The sequence below is a fragment of the Phodopus roborovskii genome, unplaced genomic scaffold, assembly GCF_943737965.1.
Source record: "Phodopus roborovskii unplaced genomic scaffold, PHOROB, whole genome shotgun sequence".
NCBI lineage: Eukaryota > Metazoa > Chordata > Mammalia > Rodentia > Cricetidae > Phodopus > Phodopus roborovskii.
In genome coordinates this window covers 44,244,268-44,263,786 of record NW_026126418.1, presented here as the reverse complement: position 1 = coordinate 44,263,786, position 19,519 = coordinate 44,244,268, and the positions used below count along the sequence as shown (strand labels likewise).

Below are 19,519 nucleotides of genomic sequence, written 5' to 3'. Positions count from 1 at the left end.
GTCAGAGGACCATTAAGTGTAGCAGAGTAGGGGCAGGAGAGATGGTCCATCCAGCAGCTAAGAGCACTGGCTGTTCTTCCATAGGACTCGAGTTTGATTCCTGGTACTCACATGGTAGATCACAAACATCCATAACTCCAGCTCCAGGGCATTTGACATATGTACTTGGTACACTTACATACATTTGGGGAACACATTCATACACATAAAACAAAAAAAAAAAACAAACATTAAAATAAATTTAAACAAAACAAAATTAAAATAAACTTTAAGTAGGATGGTAGCTGGAGAGTACTGATAAAAGGGAAATCAAGAATGAAGTATAAGAAGAGAGAAACTGACTGGAAAGATGGCTCAGCTGTTAAGAACACTGGCTGTTCTTAGACCTGGGTTTGACTCCTAGCACCTACAGGGTGATTCACAACCAGCTTTATCTCCAGTCCCCCGCCCTCTTCTGGCTTCTTTGGGCACCAGGCATATATGTGGTGCATAGACACATAGGTAGGAAAAACACTCATACACATAAAAATGCATTAAAAAATTAGAAGACAGAAACAAAAATATAAAAGACTAAAAGTAATAATGTTTATAGTCAGGAGGTACAATTTGCCTTAGAGGAGAGACAGAAAGGGACAAGGGCAATAGCAGAAGAGATAAGAATGTTCAAAAATGGGTAGAAAAATCTTTCACAGATTTAAGAAGCTAAAAGGACTGGTAGCATTGCTAGGCACTGTGGTTCATACTATGCAGTCACAGCATTCAGGAGGTACAGATAGGAGACCACCAAGAGTTCAAGGCCAGCCTGATCTACACAGCAAGTTCCAGCCAACCAGTACTACACATGAGACCTTGTCTGAAGAGAAAAAAGAAAAAAAGAAAAGAAAAAAGAAAAAAAAAAGAAAAAAGAAAGAAAAGAAACATTCCTGGCCCAGCAAAATGGCTTAGTGGGTAAAGGTGCCTGTTGCCAAGCCTGGGGATGTTTTGGGATATTTGAGCATACTGTGTGAAAAGCACATTCTGATTGGTTTCATAAAGAGCAGAATGGCTCAATGCTAGGCAGGAGAGGGTAGGCAGAACTTCCAGGCAGAGACAGGAAATCTGGGAAGAAAAGAGGCAGATTTTGCCTTTGAGATACAGAAGGAGTGAGATGGAGAAGTAACAAGCTAAGTGGTAGAACACAGATTAATGTAAACAGGTTAATTTAAGTTTTAAAAGCTAGTTGGAAACCTAAGCTAAGGCTAAGCTTTCATACTTAATAATGTCTCTGTGCCCGACAATGTGAGAACCTGAGTTAAAACCCTGCACCAATGTAGTGAAAGGGGAGAGCCCACTCCTGCAGTTGCCCTCTGCTTTCATACAGAGTGCACGCCTCCTGCCTCGCATACATAAATATGTTTCCTAAAAAACTCCTAGCAAGATAAAATTAAGCCCACATGTAGATATAACAAAGTGAATGGTCAGAAAACCACACACTAAAAGTTTTATAAACCCTCTAGAAGAAAAAAAAAAATATGAATCACATCCAAAATGGCGAGGCTGAAAAGTAATTTCTCTACCACAATGCACCATATAAATATGTCCAACTTGTCTGCTGCAACAAAGCAAGGTTCAAATTGGAAATGAGTGTAATTCGCCTGCAACCATCCTGAGATGCAGGGGGGAATATGCATTGCTGGGATATATCACAGTGAAGTTCTAACTTCATTGTTTCAGGGGAAACACAAACCAAGCATGCTAAGGTAGCACCATACCATTCAATGGTCAAAATTGAGAAGATCTAAAATATGAAGTATAGGACAGGAGGCAAAAAACACTGGGCTGGTGGAATGGCTCAGCAGGTAAAGATGACTGCCATCAAGCCTGATGACCTGTGTTCAAGCCCTGGAACCCATATGGTAGAAAGAGAGAGCCAACTACTGCAAGCTGTGCTCTGACCTCCATACACATACTGTGGCATGCACATGCCCACACAATAAACAGCTGGGTGTATCAAAACGACAATGACAGACAACTGCCTCAGGAGCATCCATGGCGTAGTTATAGGTCACTTACCCTGACACAAGCATCTGTCCATCGTGGGAGAAAGCACACGTCAGAACAGGGGCGCAGTGCCCACGTAGTGTACTTTTATATTTTAATTCAAGGCCTGTAATTAACAAGGTGAGAATATTAGTTAACTTCATTATGCTCATCATTTGTCTTAATTCAACACTTTCTGATTTATGTACTTAATAATGTAACAAAAAGACAAAGTCATAAAAATCTTCATAAAGCATGGGTATCCATACAGACACCAGATAATTATAATGCAGGCTCAAGGTGGTTTCAAAATTCAATAATAGCTGGGGATGTAGTCCTTAGTCTCATCTCTAGTACGTATACACACACACACACACACATACACTTCAATAACAGATTTTTTTCTTATAATCCAGTAAGTGCCATTGGTGCAGCCAATGACAGATTTATTTATTTTTTTAATGATGTACTCTGGAAAGACTAGGCTAGAGTAATTTTATAATCACTAAAAATTTTAAGTATGTGAAATATGCTTAATTTTAGTGCCTGGTAAGATTTAAAAAAAAAAAAAAGAAAGAAAGAAAAGAAAAATGTTAACTGCCTAAAAGCCTAAGTGCTTTATATTTTTAAAATCTGACTTTACTAACACATTTTGTCTTCTTGTACATAAATCAATGGTATTTATACATTTATAAATCTACACATCTACAGTGCTCTTAGAAAGCCCAGTCATTGCCAGGCCTGGTGGCGAACACCTTTAATGCCAGCACTTGGAAGGCAGAGGCAGGTAGATCTCTGAGTTCGAGGCCAGCCTGGTTTACAGAGCTAATTCTAGGACAGTCAGGGCTACACAGAGAAACCCTGCCTTGAAAGAAATGGAAAAAAGAAAGGGAATAAAATCTCTAAAATTACTGAAAATAAACAACTTTCTTAAAAGTAAACAGACGGAATTCAGTGTGTTCTGATGCCAACTTGTAAAAATAAGCATAAGAAGTTACCGGGTGGTAAGACCTAAGATCTTTGCTGAGGTGTCAGACATCAAACATATAACTAGACAAGAAGCTTCTATAGAAGAGCAGTAAAAACTTCCCACTCAAAGCAGAATGGACACCTTTACTTGGGAGAGTAGAGAAGAGCATTAAGAAAGCCACGAATCCCATACATGAGGTGAACTTTTAAGGCTTGCATCCCCAGTCAAACAGAACAAAGTTAGCTGCACAAAACAGGCGACTTCAAGTCCAGGACCTTGGCCTGCCTGTGCCCCATAATACCATCAAGCAGAGTAAGGCTCCAACAGTAATAGCTGCTGTATGAAGAGCTTTCCATGCATACTCAAGACATCATCAATGTTTCTAAAGGAGTGGTATAAAGATAGTTTACAATCTATCACAGTGTTTCCTCTTGAACAGTTCCAAGCTAATTGTATTTATGATGCCCACACATAGGCAGTATTTCTTACTGGAATTTTACCTGAGTGAAGAAAGAGGCAAGGATTACCTTGGATAGACTTGAGAAGACAGAAGTCTCACTCTCCCCATCATGTTTAAATGAAAAGGGCATCACATGTAAACAATATGAACAGCATCTCTTGTTTCTTCATAATGCTCTTTCTTATACTTTAGCACAATTCATGACAAGACCCTAATTTGTATATTCTAGCTAAAGTTTACTAGGTAAAAAAAAAAAAATAACAACCCATTTTGAGGCAAGTTATATGACCAAAAAACTTCAAAATTCTTAAATGATAATGAATTCATCAAGATTTCAATGTATACAGAAGTGCTTGGGAAGAAGGCATCCCCAAAGAAACTGAAACAGGTCAACAGGCAGCTCAGAGACAAACAGCCCAACCGGAGTTCAGTACAGGGGGGCTAAGGCTGAAGAGTACATATTCAGTACCAGGAAAACCTGCCAGATAGGGCCAAATAGCCAGATAAACAAGGTCAGAAACAGAACTTCAGAGTCTGAGCAGGAAGCACTCACTGTCTACCTCATCCCCTCCCAGCCCCAACCCCATAGTATGCTGCCCAAGGCAGGTGATCTTCCCCCAGGAGAAACCTATATAAGGAAAACAGTGGCTAATGACAAGATCCATCTATCTCAGCTCCTTCCCTACAAGGCAAACACACTTCTTCATCTACACGCCTTGTGGGCAGTGAGCTCCTGAGAGCCTTGTGTCAAATCTGTAGATGTAGAGATATCGTGTCACTGGACACCTGAAGAAGGTAACAACGCGAATGACAAAGATAAAGGCAAGCAAAGGTGAAGCCCAGAGGTTGTAAGAACAGAAGGGAATTTGGAAATTTCTTCCTCCTCTCCTTCATTAAAAACCAACTATAAAAAGAAAGCAAAAGACCAGTGAGATGGCTCAGGGGTAAAGGTGCTTGCCACAGAAGGCTGATGTGTTGGGTTCAGTTCCTAGAACCAACTCCAGTTTTTACTGACCTCTACCATATACCATGCATGTCCCACCCCCATAATAAGAAATAACTTTAAAATGTATTTATGTTTAATTATACATACATGAGCATTTGTGTGGATGAATGCATGTAAGTAAGGTGCCCACAGGGTACCTGTCAGCCATCCTACATGGCTGTTAGAAACCCAACCCAGGGTCCTCCTCAAGAGCAGTAAGCACACTTCCCCATTGAGCAAGCTCTCCAGCTCCAATAAAATGAAATGACATAAAGATCAACATATAAAAATTGATGGGATTGATTCTCCAATTGATGAGATACAGATTCAACAGACTGAGAGATGAATGTGTGTGTGTGGCTGGGAAGGGAGAATTGACTCAAGGGTTCTACCATCCAGCTGACGAAGTTCAGGAAGAACATGGGAGAAAGAATCATTGGAGAGACACTATAAAGGGATACCATGGCTGAAAGTGGGACCACAAACATGTCCTGACTGAAAGGCCACCAGAGACAATGAGATGGAGCACAAGAAGACTCACATCAATAAACAGCAGCCACAGCATATATATACAAAAGTGATGTAAACAACACTTAGCAAGAGTGTGAAAACCACTCAAAGAGTCAAAGCTAAATCAGGTGCAGGGTGGTTTCCTGCAGGGAAGGAGGTGGGCAAGGAAGGATGTAGTCAGACCCAGACATGGACAACAGGCTTCTTTTTACATCCAATCCAAGTTTCTCTTTGCTTTTGAGGCTGGGTCTGTCATAGCCCAGGCAGGCCTTCTCTGGGTACAATAGCTGAAGCTGGTATCGCCTCCATCTCCTAAACTCTCAGATTTTAAGTGTGTGCCATAACACCCAACTCAATAAAAGTTTCTTAAAACAGATTTTTTATCTTAAGATAAAAAAGATTAAAGTCTAATGTGGGTCGCAAGTAATTTTAGACAGCTGAAACATACCTAAGACACGGGTAAAAGAAACAACCCAGAGTTTGATTTCATAGTCCTGACCACACGATGCCAGTCGGTAAAACTGAAGGCCTTGTTCTCCACCTAAAAATATCAAGTGAGATAAACAAATATGAAGAATTGGTCTGCTGAGATCTGCTAATTTGGCTCATCTATGCCATGTAAACAATGAATATTTGTTCGCTAACACTTCTAATAAAATGCTTACAGAATTTCTTCTAAATAGGCATATATAGGATTGTAACTTAAGTCTGAAATTTCTGTTTAAAAACGTCCTTTTGGCTATGGCTCAGAGTTATAAAAACCACTAGTAAACCACAAAAGCAGAACATCTTCCAACTGAATTTTAGAGATTATAAAGCTATCATTAATGAAAAATATTAGAAAAGTCAGTTATCTTAAGAATGTTAAATGGTTAATCAACACTCAATGTAATTGCCTTCTGAGGTACCAAGTTCTTAGAAGCCTGATGGAATAATGCACATGGAATAATAGCGAGAATTTATTTTCCAATTGATAGGATCAAGAGGAAAACTCGAATTATATAAATGTAGAATTTATCAATTCAAATGATCTGATGGAAAATATTACACAGTTTAGGAACATTAATCAAACCAAGTTGGCATCTCAGAAGCCTCTGGATAATGTTTTCTTAGAGAATTTAGAATTCTGTCATGTGTCTACTAGACTAAATCTCCATCTTGCTGACTGTCATATAAAAATCTGTGTACTTTCCCACCATGTAGCTACCCTCTGTTCTCAGGGGCAGAGCAGCAGTCTGTTCCTCCAATGCACCCAGAGTGGTCCCGTTCAGGGGTTTCACTGCACCCTCCCTTATAACAATAGCAATGTGTTGGGTTCAGTTCCTAGAACCAACTCCAGTTTTTACTGACCTCTACCATATACCATGCATGTCCCACCCCCATAATAAGAAATAACTTTAAAATGTATTTATTTTTAATTATACATACATGAGCATCTGTGTGGATAAATGCATGTGAGTAAGGTGCCCACAGGGTACCTGTCAGCCATCCTACATGGCTGTTAGAAACCCAACCCAGGGTCCTCCTCAAGAGCAGTAAGCACACTTCCCCATTGAGCAAGCTCTCCAGCCCCAATAAAATGAAATGACATAAAGATCAACATATAGAAATTGATGGGATTGATTCTCCAACTGATGAGATACAGATTCAACAGAATGAGAGATGAACAATAACAATGATGTTATTTTTAGATTATCCCATTGCACAAAAATCAATCTAAATTCCTCCATATCTATAGAATCCATCCATGATTCAATGTGTGAAAAACAATGTTTCCTATCAACAATGGTTAGCCCTCCACCTTGTGAAGTCTTGTGACTGTTTGCACAACCTCCAGATGCCAGGCACCCCTGAAACCTGGTGCCCTTTCCTTCAGGGGTGAGACAGAGTCCACATCCAGCTGTAGAGTAAAAACTAAGTGTTCTTCCCACCATGCTATGCTTGCTCTTAAACCCCCTTGCCTACTTAGTATGACTCTTTGTAATACTTTTCCAACAAGTGAGTACCTCAAAGATATGGAGAAGGTACCACAAAAGTGGACAAAATAGAGCCTGTCTATCATAAAGCATCCTGGGAATAAAATAGCACAAAACAACCATCAAAAGACTAAAATTGTGGCAGGAGCATGTATATATAGGGCCATGGTTGACTTTCAGTTAGGGTCAGGTGCAGCACACTAGGAAGGGACCTATAGATTGTGCTTTGGGGATTTGAAATCTGACCTTCATTGTACTTGACTCAGGAATAGGACTCAGGAATAAGGGGGTGCCAAAGCTATTCTGTCTTCTTTCTGTGCCAAGGATGCCAGTGTCACAGACAGCCACATGTGGGTGCTGAGTCCCATGATACGCAACCCATTTTCAAAGGGTTCATTTAAAGCAGCGGTTCTCAACCTTCCTAATGCTATAACCCTTTAATACAGTTCCTCACTTTGGGGTGACCCCAACCATAAGATTATTTTTGTTGTGATGTAAATACTTTTGGAGATCAAGGTTTAGCCAAGTGATGCAACCCATAGCTTATTAATTTGTATCTGTTATCATTCAAACAACATTATAGGTAATGGTTTGAATATATTCATCCACCAGAAAGAGTTTAATTTACTTGTTGTCACAGATGGCTCTGATCTGATGACAAGTCTAGAGAGGAGGGAGCAGAGGCAGAATTTCTCCTGTAAAACAGGCAATGAAAATGAGCAAAGCAGTGGCCTCAAACCCAACCAACAGCTCTTTGCAACGAATGCTTGTAAGTAAAGATACATGGGCAAAGGTGTTATTTCTATTTGCAACTTGGTATGTGCACATCTGTATGTGTACATGCACACAAGAGCCAGAGGTCAACATCAAGTGTTTTCTTCAACTAGTTCCCCCCCCCCCAGTTTGTGAGACAAGCTCTCTCAATTACTCTGGACCCTGCTGATCAGGTTAGGCTCCTGTCCGAAAGCCCCAGGGACGCCAGGGCTTTCCTTCCCTGGTACTGAGATTCTGGGAGCACATGCACCAATGCATCTGGATCACGGTGTGGTACTGGAGACCCACACGTCACCAGGCTTGCACAGCAAGTTCCTTAGCAACTTTATCTCCCCAACCCTTTCCCAAGTTGTAAAACTACCATTTCTAAGCCAGGTGATGGTGCCACAAACCTTTGAGGCAGAGTCAGGCAATCTCTGAGTTTGAGGCCAGCCTGGTCTACAGAGTGAGTTCCAGGACAGCCAGGGATGTTATACAGACAGACACTGTCTCGAAAAACCAAAATAAATAAATAAATAAATAAATAAATAAATAAATAAATAGAAAGAAAGAAAGAAAGAAAGAAAGAAAGAAAAAATTCCAATTTCTATCTCAATTTCAATTAAAAAAAAAAAAGACAGTAAAAGCAGCAGTTAAGTCTGTGAAAATTCCATATTAAAAAAAATCTGAATCTATTGTAACAAGCAGAATTGTCCTGTACAGACAAAAATAAAGACAAATTTTTCATATAATAGCTCTTCAAGGTTCATTTTGATCAAAAAAGAGAGTGAAATGATGATTGCATAATAGACAGGAGGACCCTCAATACTAACAATGAGATGGAAACTCAAAGGGCAAAGTCAGAGGAGTTACAAACAGGTATCCAATACTTAAAAGGGTGAGCTAACCAACCAGAAAGGGGCTGTGGGGAAAAGGCACAGCAGGTGATTCCAAGGTCATGAGCTTTCTCAGTGTGCAGAAACCTCATTCGATCATCCCACACTGTTAAATCTCCACTAGAGGAGCCAGTGACAAGGAGGTTTCCTTCAGGAGAGAATGCACAGGCCACCAAGGAGCCATCCTTGACAGTACCACACCTGAAACAAAAGCAAAACAGGAGATGAGGTTCTTACATCACAGTCCCTTCTGAAATGACAGCTGCCTACGACAGAACCTGAGAGGGAGAAGGATGCCCACAAACCGAGTGATGCTACAAATGGACATATTCTGTACAGAGTACAGGGAGGAGGTAAACATAAGAGCCCAGATCACAGAGATCACAGCCACTACAATCCTCCTATCTTTATATTCTCGTTGCAACTCAAAAGAGCACACTAAAACCCCAAAACATAAAAATAAATAAATAAATAAATAAATAAATAAATAAATAAATAAAACAAACACCAAGAGTAACCATGGCCATATTTAAAATATACAGAATGATTTTTGCTGAAAGGACAAGCTATTATAATAAAAAGTACATTCAACTTCTGTATTAAAAATCCCACTTGATAATAATAAGGCCTTGTGCCTCACCTTCAAACAAACTCTTTATGAAAAAAACATGTGAACAGTGATTCTCTTGGGAAGAGAAGGCAAAAACGCTGTCCTGGCAACACTGTTCCTTAGGTAGGAAAACAAACTGATAAGGACTCTGCAATTAGTGTAGAATAATCACATGCAGGAAGGAAGCTGGGCCACAGAGGTGGAAATCACAAACCTAGCTAGCTAACCACAGGTGCCCACTTCTATAAAACAGAGACACTTCATGCATTCTGAACTGCCTGGTTGAACTAGGTTAACCCTCTACCACCCCTTCAAAGCATCAACTTCTTCAGCTCTGAGACCACAAAGGAGCAATGGTCCGGCCAGGTGGCCCTCCTGCTCTGCAGACACACCATCAGATGATTTTCAGGGTCATCATGAAGAAGGCTATGGTTTCTAGTGTGCTTAACAATTTCAACTACAATGGTCAACTGTACGTCTATTTTACCACAATAAAAAAAAGAAAACTTAATTTTAACAGGATTCAAGCCAGGCAGAGTTTAAACAGCCATACCTATATAATTTGTATGATTGTGCATTCCACAAAACAACAGATCCATCAGCTGCCCCTGAGGCCAGGTAAGTGGGATCTGGGGAGTAGCAGCAAACACGCACAGGGCTGCCACCTGGCTGCTCCATCACCATCAGGGGCTGTCCGCTGTGTGCACTCCACAGCACCGTGGTACCGTCTGTTGAACATGATGCCAAAATGTGTCCCGAGGGTGAGAAACAGCAGCAGTGGACAGCATAAGTGTGAAACTTCAATGGGGAATGTGGCAGTTCAATGAAGTCACTTAGGGAGTACAGGCGGATGGTTTTGTCCAAGGAGCAGGTAGCCAAGAGGGATGATGAGAAGGCGCAGCAGCTGACATCATCACTGTGATCTGCCAGTGTGTGAATCAGCTTCACCATGGTCCTCCTGCAGTGGAAAACAGCCTGTGCTATTTTCAAACAAGTCAAAGTTATCTGCCTTCCTAGGAACTGGGGGGGATCCAAGTCCGCGTACAAGATAACCGGACAAAAGTGCCTATATGTCCACTTTTAAGGACAGTTTGTTACCTGGGATAATTTGGAGATGACGAAACAGAAAACACAACAGTATCTCTTCTGCCGATCACAGCCACCCCTGCTACCCCAACAGACTTGATTCATCTTCAAAGCCTAAAACCAGCCTCACTTCAAACCTGGTCTTCTCAACTCAAAAAACATTTCCACTTTTAGCTGTCAACTGCTCCCTCCATGGCAGAGCCATGACTTGTTGGTGGGGGGAAAAAAAAAACAAAAACAAAAACAAAAAACCCAGTCTCATTCAAAATGTGGCTGTATTGAGAGCTGGCTTTGTCATAGATTGAACCATACACAAAAGATTTGAGGAGAGGAAACCAAAATGCCAAGAAAACAGAGTTGGTTAGACCATACACAATCCAAAAACAAAATTTAAAAGCTTAAAATAGAAATTCCTCTTTATAGCTCATAAAAATATATGGTCTAACTCCTCCTTTAAAATTTCATCAATATTTATTTATTGATTTCATTTCACAAATCTTTGGTGTTCCTGTTGTTTATTCCAAGGTTAATTTTTAGATTTACTATATGGAACTAGCATAGTTATGGGTTTCATCAAGACATTTTCAGTTTGTCCTCTTGAATTTTCCACTCCTCTCTGATCTCTGGATCCCTTCCCTCTGGAAATAACACCCTTGTGCCTTCATGTCATGTGATATATACATACACCTGTATGTGTAGTACATGTGTGTCTACAATATATATATATACACACATACATATATATGTGTGTGTGTAATATGTGTGTCTACAGTATATATATATACATATAAACACACACACAAACACACATACATACACATATATGTGTGTGTAGTACAGATATGTGTTTGCATGTGTGTGTATAGCATATGAATGTTTTGTCTGTATACATGTTTGTGTATTACATGCTTGCAGTGTCTGCAGAGACCCAAAGAGGGTCCTGGATTTGGAGTTATAGACAGTTATGAGCTGGTATGTGGGTGTTAGGGATCAAACCCAGGTCCTTTGGAAGAGCAGCCAGCTCTCTTAGCCACTGAACCATCTCTCCAGCCTCATGTCATACATATTCTATTACTTTCTTCCCATCCCTTGAGTTTTTTCCTTTATCTTGGTCCCCTTAATTTCATGACCCACATACCACCCCCCAACACACACACACACACACACACACAATAATTAAGATGAGAATCCTAGCTTTAACTCTTCAGTTTTGTGTGTTTAACTTGGAACACCCATGGAAGGCAGGAAACTGGAAAGGGGGCATTGGGAATAGGGAAACTTTAGGGAAGAAGAGAGTAGAGTTTTTTGGGCTACTCCATGTATAGAAGAGATGGGGGAATACTGGGGCAGAAGGGTTTAAGCTTGGAGTGGGGGAGATGAGGGAAGGGGAGTGTTAACCAAAGTAAATGGTATACCAAAAGCTGTATGGAAACCCAACTGAAAAATATCAAAGTTTCATAGGCAGATAACTAGTACAACTAACTCATACTACCCTAGAGGTAGCAAGTTACTGAGGAAAAATCTCAGTGCTAGATGTGGGGCACCTCCTACCTTAAGTTACTTTCCTATTATGAAAAGGCACCAGGACTAAGAAAACTAATAGAAGACTTCATTGCAGTTCCAGGTTAGAATCCATGACTGTGACGGCAGAATACGGCAGCAGGCAGGCAGGCATGGCACTGATCCACAGGCATGAGGCAGAGAAAGAGCTAACTGGAAATGGCATGGGCTTTTGAAACCTCAAAGCCAATCCTCATTGACATACTTCCTCTAACAAGGCCACACTCCCTAATCCTTCCCAACTGAGTTCCAAGCATTCAAATATATGAACCTATCAGCGCCATTCTCGCTCAAGCTACCACACACTTCCATAGGAATTGTCAGAGAAACCCCAGAGGCTCCCAAGACAGCACAGGCTCTTGCCATTCCTTGGTTGTCCACCAGAACTAGATGATAAGATATTAAGGCTCTAATGCTGAAGGTTCTACACCTCTTGGTTCTAAGAAACAAAGAAATCAAGCTGGCACTGACCTGGAAACCTCTTCCTTGCTGGCTAACTTTTGTGTCAGATAGTGCCATGAAGACTGCTGGAGAGAAAAGACAAGTCTTACCTAGCTGAAACTAGGTAAGATGTACCTACCAGTGTAATAGTGGCACAACTGTTATGGAGATAATCAATCTCTCTCTGATCGGATTTGTGGACAGCTGCACAGGAGGGAATCTATGCCCAGTACTGAAAAAAAAAACCTGTCCATAAGCCATGCCTGGAAAGGTTGTAGGTCTTTGGGGAAAACTTCTTAACTACTGTTGTTTAGCTTAATTGACAAAGTGTCAAACTGACCTTCTAGGTATCTATGCTCATTACCACACACAAATGGTACTCTCGGCCCTGGAGAAACCTCTCTTTGCAATGAGCAATGGTGACTGCAGAGACTCATGGCTACTCAAGATCCTATGAAAGAAGTAAAGCCGAGGAATCAGTCCCAGGCAAGATGCTGATATCATCGTCCCTTCTAAGGCTTAAGGAACAATGGTAGGACAGGGAACAAAAAGAATTCAAGAAGCAGCAGACAGACAAGTGCTTTGAAATTCCACCCGCTGGGTACAACACAGCCACTGGGCCTGCATAAGACTGGTCCTGTCAAATCAAGGATCAGGGAGCTTTGCCTGAGGCACTACTTCTTAGTTCTGAGCTATTGGCCAATGGGAGATTCTGGGGGGTGGACAGAGAGAGAGAAAATCACTCTATCACTCTTCAGTTGTGTATCCACAGCTGAGCCACTAGGCTCAGATGAATCCTTTTAAATCAATGGCCACATAGAAGATCCTGGTTAAAAAACAAACAAAAAAAAAAAAAAAAAAACCTCTCAGGGGATCATAAAGCAAAAAGACATGAAGGTAGGGAAAAGTTTTGCATGGAAAGTGAGGGGAGGGGATACAGTGGGTGGGGGGTGGGTAGTGAAGAAAGACTAAGGAGAGAAAGCAGTCAGAATGCATTATGCACAGGTATAGAATTGTCAAAGAACAAATTTAACTAATTCAAATTTGTTAACCAAGTTAACCAAGTTCTCTCCACATGAGAGAAACCCAGTTTTTGTCTGAGTCTGGCTCATTTCACCTAATGGGGTCATCTCTAGTTCCATCATTTTCCTACAAATGTCAAGATTTCATTTTTCTTTAAGGCAAAGTACAAGTCTATTGTGTGCAAGCACCGACTTTGGAAATCCCTTTATCTGATGACAGGCATCTAGCATGGTTCCTTTTCTTGTAATATATAGTAGCATGCACAGATGTGTGTGCATCTCTGTGTTGGGACTTCGACCTTTCCGTACGTAAGAAGTTGTTTGGGTAGGTCATATGTTAGTCTCTTGAGAAACCCTCGTACTGATTTCTACACTGGCAGCACCTGTGTACAGTCCCACCTCCAGTGACCAAGAGTCCCTCTTAACGCACAAAGAAGTAGGCACCTCGCCCATAATGCTCATCTCTAACCAAAGTACGCAAGACGGTGCCAGGCACCAAATGTGTTCAAATAAAACCTCGTTTAATATTCATTTTTCCAAATACAAGTGAGTTTGGCTTTAAATATTATATATGAAATCAAGTGTGAAATGATTTAGAAAATAAAGCTACCAAAACCAAAAATATAACAGTGGGAAAACGGAAAAATTAAAAAAATAATAATGCTGGCTGTGGGGGCACTAGCCTGTAACAACAGCAGTAGGGAGGCAGAGGCAGGAGGATGAGACTTTCAAGATTACCCAAAACTACACAATGAAGCGAGGCCAGCCTACTAACTAGTCCCAAAGTAAGTAAGTAAGTAAGTAAGTAAGTAAGTAATAATAATAATAATAATAATGTCAACATACCAATAGCAATGGTGGCTGTGACCATCCCTAAGGGACAGAAGTGACCTCGATTTGTAAAAATGCGCGATCTCCTTTCTTCACCTAGTATACGGACATCTCTACAAATAAAATCCTCAATGTCCTCATCTTCATCTCCCCAAAGTTGAACCCCTCCCCACTGAAAGCCTGAAAAACACAAGCCCGAACACCCCAGCAGGTTCTGGGAAAACAAGCTCAGGTGGCGCTTTCTGGAACTGTTCCAAATCCCCGGAGTGCAAGTGCAGCGGGAGACTTTCCGAACCCGCAGCAGCTCTGGGCGCGCTGAGGCCGGGCGAGCGTGCCGGCCAGGGGGGTGGGTGTGCGTGGCCGCAGCCTGGGGTGCCCGGGTCCCGTCCCCCTCTCCCCCCACGCGGCCCGGCGCACGGCCCGCACTCACTTCCCTCGCACTCGCGTCCCGCCTCGGGGCGGCTCCTCCCCGCACGCCTCGCCGCCGCACAGGTCACGCCAGCCCAGCCCGTGCACCTCGGGGCTCGGGGTCACCGAGGTCGCACTGCAGGAGCCTGGAGGCTTGGCCTCCGGGCAGGACCGCTCAGTGGGTACAGCCTGGCTCGCTGATCACGTGCGGGCGAGGTGGGCGTGGCTTCGGCGCGAGGGGAGACGCCCAAGGCCCCCCGCCCCCCGGGCCGCGCATGCGCGCCCGCGCCAGTCCCAGTCAGAGCGAGTCCCTATGGGGTTCAGCCCTGGAAACTTACCTGAAAGGTTTTTTCCTGCTCAGTGGTCCACATGGAACTTATCGTGATTTATTGAACATTTCCCTACAGCTGAATGGTACTTAGACATTTCTGATCACGGAAAAAAATGTTAGATTAAGCTTCGTACATAATATCTTTACCCACATTTATAAACTTCAAATAGAGCTAAACAGATTGAACTTGTGGTACTATGAGCCTAAGATTCTTCAGAAGTACACTACATATCAAGTTCCCGATGACTCCTCAGAGAGGCATGGTTTGTACTCTCAGTGATACGTGTCTATCTCTCCACATTCTTGCCAGACTTAAGTGTCATCTCTTTATATCTCTGTAGTAAGTATGTATTTGTTTGATATGGGCACAGACATATTAAGGAGCCCAATGCTTTAGATCCATGGGAGTGGGAAAACCATCCCTTCTATCTCAAGTTCCAATGTCGACAGTGTGCAGAAAGTGCCCACTGTACCTTTATCCTCCTGGATATTTATGGTCTGAAGACTGCTTCCTACAGAGACTGCTCCTACAACGATGAGCTAAGTCTGTCTCCTTATTCAGCTGTGTTCTATAACCCCTTCCACCTGATGTAGGTGAATATAATAACCCCCTCCCTGTTCAGCTGTATAGAATAAACACGCTGAGTTTCCAGATTTGGGAGTTGTGCCGCCTTTTCCATGAGCGCCCAGACCATGTGATCCCAGCTTCTGCAAATGTGTCTGTCATTTCTTCATTCCTTCCAGGGCCCAGTCAGGCTCATCTCTGGAGCCATCTGCAAGGATGCAGCATATCTCCATTAATTTGATTGGCTGTACTCATCTTTAGCGACATCTATAAAAGAAACCTATGTGATGGTTAATCTTGTTAATGTGTCCAGATCTATAAACACCAGGGAAACAAACCTCAGCACATGGATGTGAGGAATTTTCTAGATTATGTTAATATCATCCCCCAGAATGTCTTGGGCTGAAAATCAACAAGAACTGTGAGCCTTCTTTAAGTTGCTGTTGTCAATGTGTTTTATTACAGCAAGGAGACAAATAGCTAATGGGCCCTGACTACAGACATCAGATGTTTGTAGGACACTCACCCCATGGCCATCAGGACAGGTAGATTGGAGGAGGCAAACTAGTGGCTGGCCTCATGCCTACAACCTTGGGATGGGGAAGATTTTCTAAAGTAGCTTGCCAAACAGGAATAATTTATAAAGAGAACATTATAGTTAGGTCCTCTGCACCTCCCATTGGACAGAGGTACAGACGTAGCCTCTGTAGTGCCACTTGTGTTCTTGAGACAAGATGATAAAAGTTGGAGAGGGTGGCAAGTTTAGTTTATTGGCTCCTGGTCTCTACATTGGCTTTGGTTCTATCAAAATGGATATTACCACCATCAATGACTCCCTTCATTGACTCCCAACTGCATGGTCTCATGCTCTAGTAGGATTCCATCTCCAGAAAGTTCCACAGCACTGGGGGAAGTTCATGGCAGAGCAAAAACCACAGCTTCAAGGCCAGAAGTGTAATAGAAATAGAAGAGGGGCTGTATCCTACTACTGGCTTCAATGGAATGGGTGTGACCTGAAGATCTGTTATTGCCACTTCCAGGGGTCACCAACCCCTCCCCAAAGCACCAGGTCAAAACCATAGCAATTGCTTCCCCTTGCCTTGAGTGGGATGCTAGGACTGCCCCAAAAAATAACCCTGTATAACCCTGGATAATTTCAACTGGTAGTTATGAAAAGCAAGACAGTTCTGGGGTTACTCACCTCACTCTGGGGAAGTCCAGACCACATGGAGAAGAATGAAGGAATGAAGGCCCCATCTGTCCACCCAGCCTGGGTTCCAGTAAGCAGATAGGGCCCAGAGATCTGCTACCTCACCGGAACACACTCGGGGCACAAGGCAAGTGCCGGGCCCTGTGCTGACGGTGGTTTTCTCTTTATGCCCTGGAGTTGTTCACGAAGCTTTAAGTGCAGTAACCAAAGGCCAGCTTTTCATTGACCCTCACTCTTGTAAATTACTTAGAGAAATATGCTGTCTTAGTTACTTTTCTATTGCTGTGACAGAGCACTGTGACCAAGGCAACTTGGAAATGAAGTGTTTAATTGGGGTTACGGTACCACAGGGTTAGAGGCCATGATGCTGGAGCAACAAAACCTGCCACCAGTGACATACTTCCTCCAGCAAGGCCACACCCTCTAATACTTCTAAAACAGTCACTAGCTGAAGACTAAATATTCACATATATGAGCCCATACGGGTTATTCTCATTCAAACCACCATATATGCTAACATAGTTTCTTTCTTAGAATGGGATGATTGAAACTCAACATCATTATTGTTTACTTAAAATTTGAAAACTATCCTTGGAATCTTACAATAAAGCTATAGTGGGTGACCAGCAATAACAGTGGTCTGTTCGTTTGGAGACCTCTGTGACCTTCCTACCCAATGCTCTCTAGCGGCAGCATTAGCCATCCATGTAGTCTCCATTTGAACTCCTTTAAGTTATGCTTGGAATTATCGTACTAATTAGTAAGATAAGCAAAGGCTCACTTGGTTAACCCACTGTCTACCCATTCTCCCACCTTTTCCCTTAAACTTTTAGCCCTGTGCTAGAAGGGAACACCTATATCCTTCATCAACAGTGCAAATTCATGTGAAGACATCTAATAAGACATGTATAGTAGGCACCAATGCATGACACTTGCTTTCAAGACTCTTAGGCCTCAGTTAGCCTATCACATAGCTCTATTCACTCACAGGGTATAGGAAAACTGTACCTATTGTTTCATGGCACTGATGACTATACCAGAGAGTACTGCTCTCTTTCTTTGAGCAGAGAGAAGCAACCAGCAGAATTTCCTTCAAGTCCCATTTTGTATTAACCTATTCATTTTCAACTATTGAGCTCACTGGGAACCCTTTACTATAGACATAAGCCTCTTCAACATGTCCCCAGGAGCAGCTGTACTCTGTTCAAACATGTTAAGTCCAAATTATGATTACAAAGTAGTATGACTGAAAAATTAATGAAACACAGTCCAAGCTATCTATACAAATAAGAGCTAAGCTTTTTAGCCAGGTATGGAGGCTCACACCTACAATCCCAGCAATGCAAACATCCCTTTAATCCCAGCACCAGGGAGACTGAATTGGGACTGCCTGAAGTTCTGATTAGCAGGGAACCTTAGGTAACACAGTGAGACCCTGTGTCCAAAGAATAAAAAAATAAAGCCAAACACTCTAAAGCAAATGTTCTGAAAAGCCAACATTTGCCTCAGTGAAGCTGAATCCAAATGGTCTGTAGACCTGTTTTTTGGCACTGCCCTCAGGGTGCACTGAAAGGCTGAGCACCCGCTCCATGGGAAGGCCTTCAAGGCAAAGTGTCACTGGCGTCTTTGATATACCAAACGCTGTGTTAATGATAGGTCTAAAAATGCATGACACAATCTGTATGCATGACAAAAGCTGTATCAATCCCTCCAGTTGTGGAGAGTGTGTCCTCGATTCACTGCCCATAGACACTTTGAAAAGACAATCAAATCCACGAATACTAGCAAGAATGTCTGCATGTACGCTCAGAGCATGTCAATGAACACATGACTCATGATGAGTTCTGAATGATATATAATTACACTCAGATGGCCAGACAGGATTTTAAAGAGGCAAAATTGGAAAGTGTAATCAAGAAAGCTGAGGTGTTTCAGTTCCTCATTAACAGCTCCATGGAACCAAACAACAGTTTGAAGGGCAGAACAGGCTGTTAAATATGCATTATGCCAGACGGTTCCATTGTGGTTGGCTATCTCACAGAAAGGGGCCAGTTCACCTGCCCTTGTCAATTTCATCACAACCTCTCTATGCTGACTTGGGTGCACCAATCATCTCTCAGGTGACTCACCTTCTACCCAGAATCATGACACTGGAAACCTGGCCTTAGCTCCCTGGTCTCTGGAAAGGAATCCCATCCATTGTGATCTAGTTCACAGTCTTTCATGGTTGTTAATGAGGTAGCAACCATGAGTTTCACTGACTCCTAAGCCTTGATAAAATCACTACCAAGGCCTAGAAGAAAGTAGGTGAGTCTACAGGGCCTAGTTGGTTTTGCTAAGTGGTGGTGTCATGGCTCAGTGACAGTAATATTTACTTGGAGCTAGCTGACTATGAATAAACACACACACAATACTTAGTTCAATGCTGTATACATACTCATGCTTTCTCTGGGTAGCTTCAACAGATGTACTAACTCTGAACAAAGATGCAAAGAAAATATGCTTTCAGCATGTGATCATTTGGCTTTGAACTTGTAATCTTCCTGTCTCACAACCCAGTGGTGGGATTATAGGCATACACGACCATGCCCTTGGCACCCTTATCATTTCGTTGCTTCACTGCTCAGTTGAACTCTCTTTAGAACGTGTCTTTGAGTAGGAACATGGGTGAACGGAAGGCCCGTGTTCTTCATTGCTCTTCAGAAACTGGTCTTATGTTGCCGTAGCCGGATGAGCATATTTCCTTAGGTCCCACAGCATTGTTTGTAGCCTGGGGCCTAACGTGAGTCCCAGCTTTCCTCACATGCAAGTTTCCTTTCATTCATTTTACGTTATTTTATTCAAAATATGTCATTGCTTACAAAACCCAGTCCATAATAATATCAC

The 19,519-nt window shown here is 42.2% G+C and overlaps 1 protein-coding gene across 1 annotated transcript in view; it reads right to left on the bottom strand.

Annotated features, from left to right (window-relative positions):
* The window catches only part of Wdsub1 (WD repeat, sterile alpha motif and U-box domain containing 1), a 41,077-nt gene extending 30,932 nt beyond the window's left edge, over positions 1 to 10,145 (bottom strand). The window contains exons 1-4 of the mRNA XM_051184634.1: positions 9,733 to 10,145; positions 8,586 to 8,770; positions 5,393 to 5,485; positions 2,053 to 2,146 (exon numbers count right to left, since the gene is read on the bottom strand). Of these exons, the coding sequence (XP_051040591.1) occupies positions 2,053 to 2,146; positions 5,393 to 5,485; positions 8,586 to 8,770; positions 9,733 to 10,130 (770 nt within the window). The 5' untranslated portion in view covers positions 10,131 to 10,145. The remainder of the gene's footprint in view (positions 1 to 2,052; positions 2,147 to 5,392; positions 5,486 to 8,585; positions 8,771 to 9,732) is intronic.
* Between the last annotated feature and the right edge of the window lie 9,374 nt (positions 10,146 to 19,519).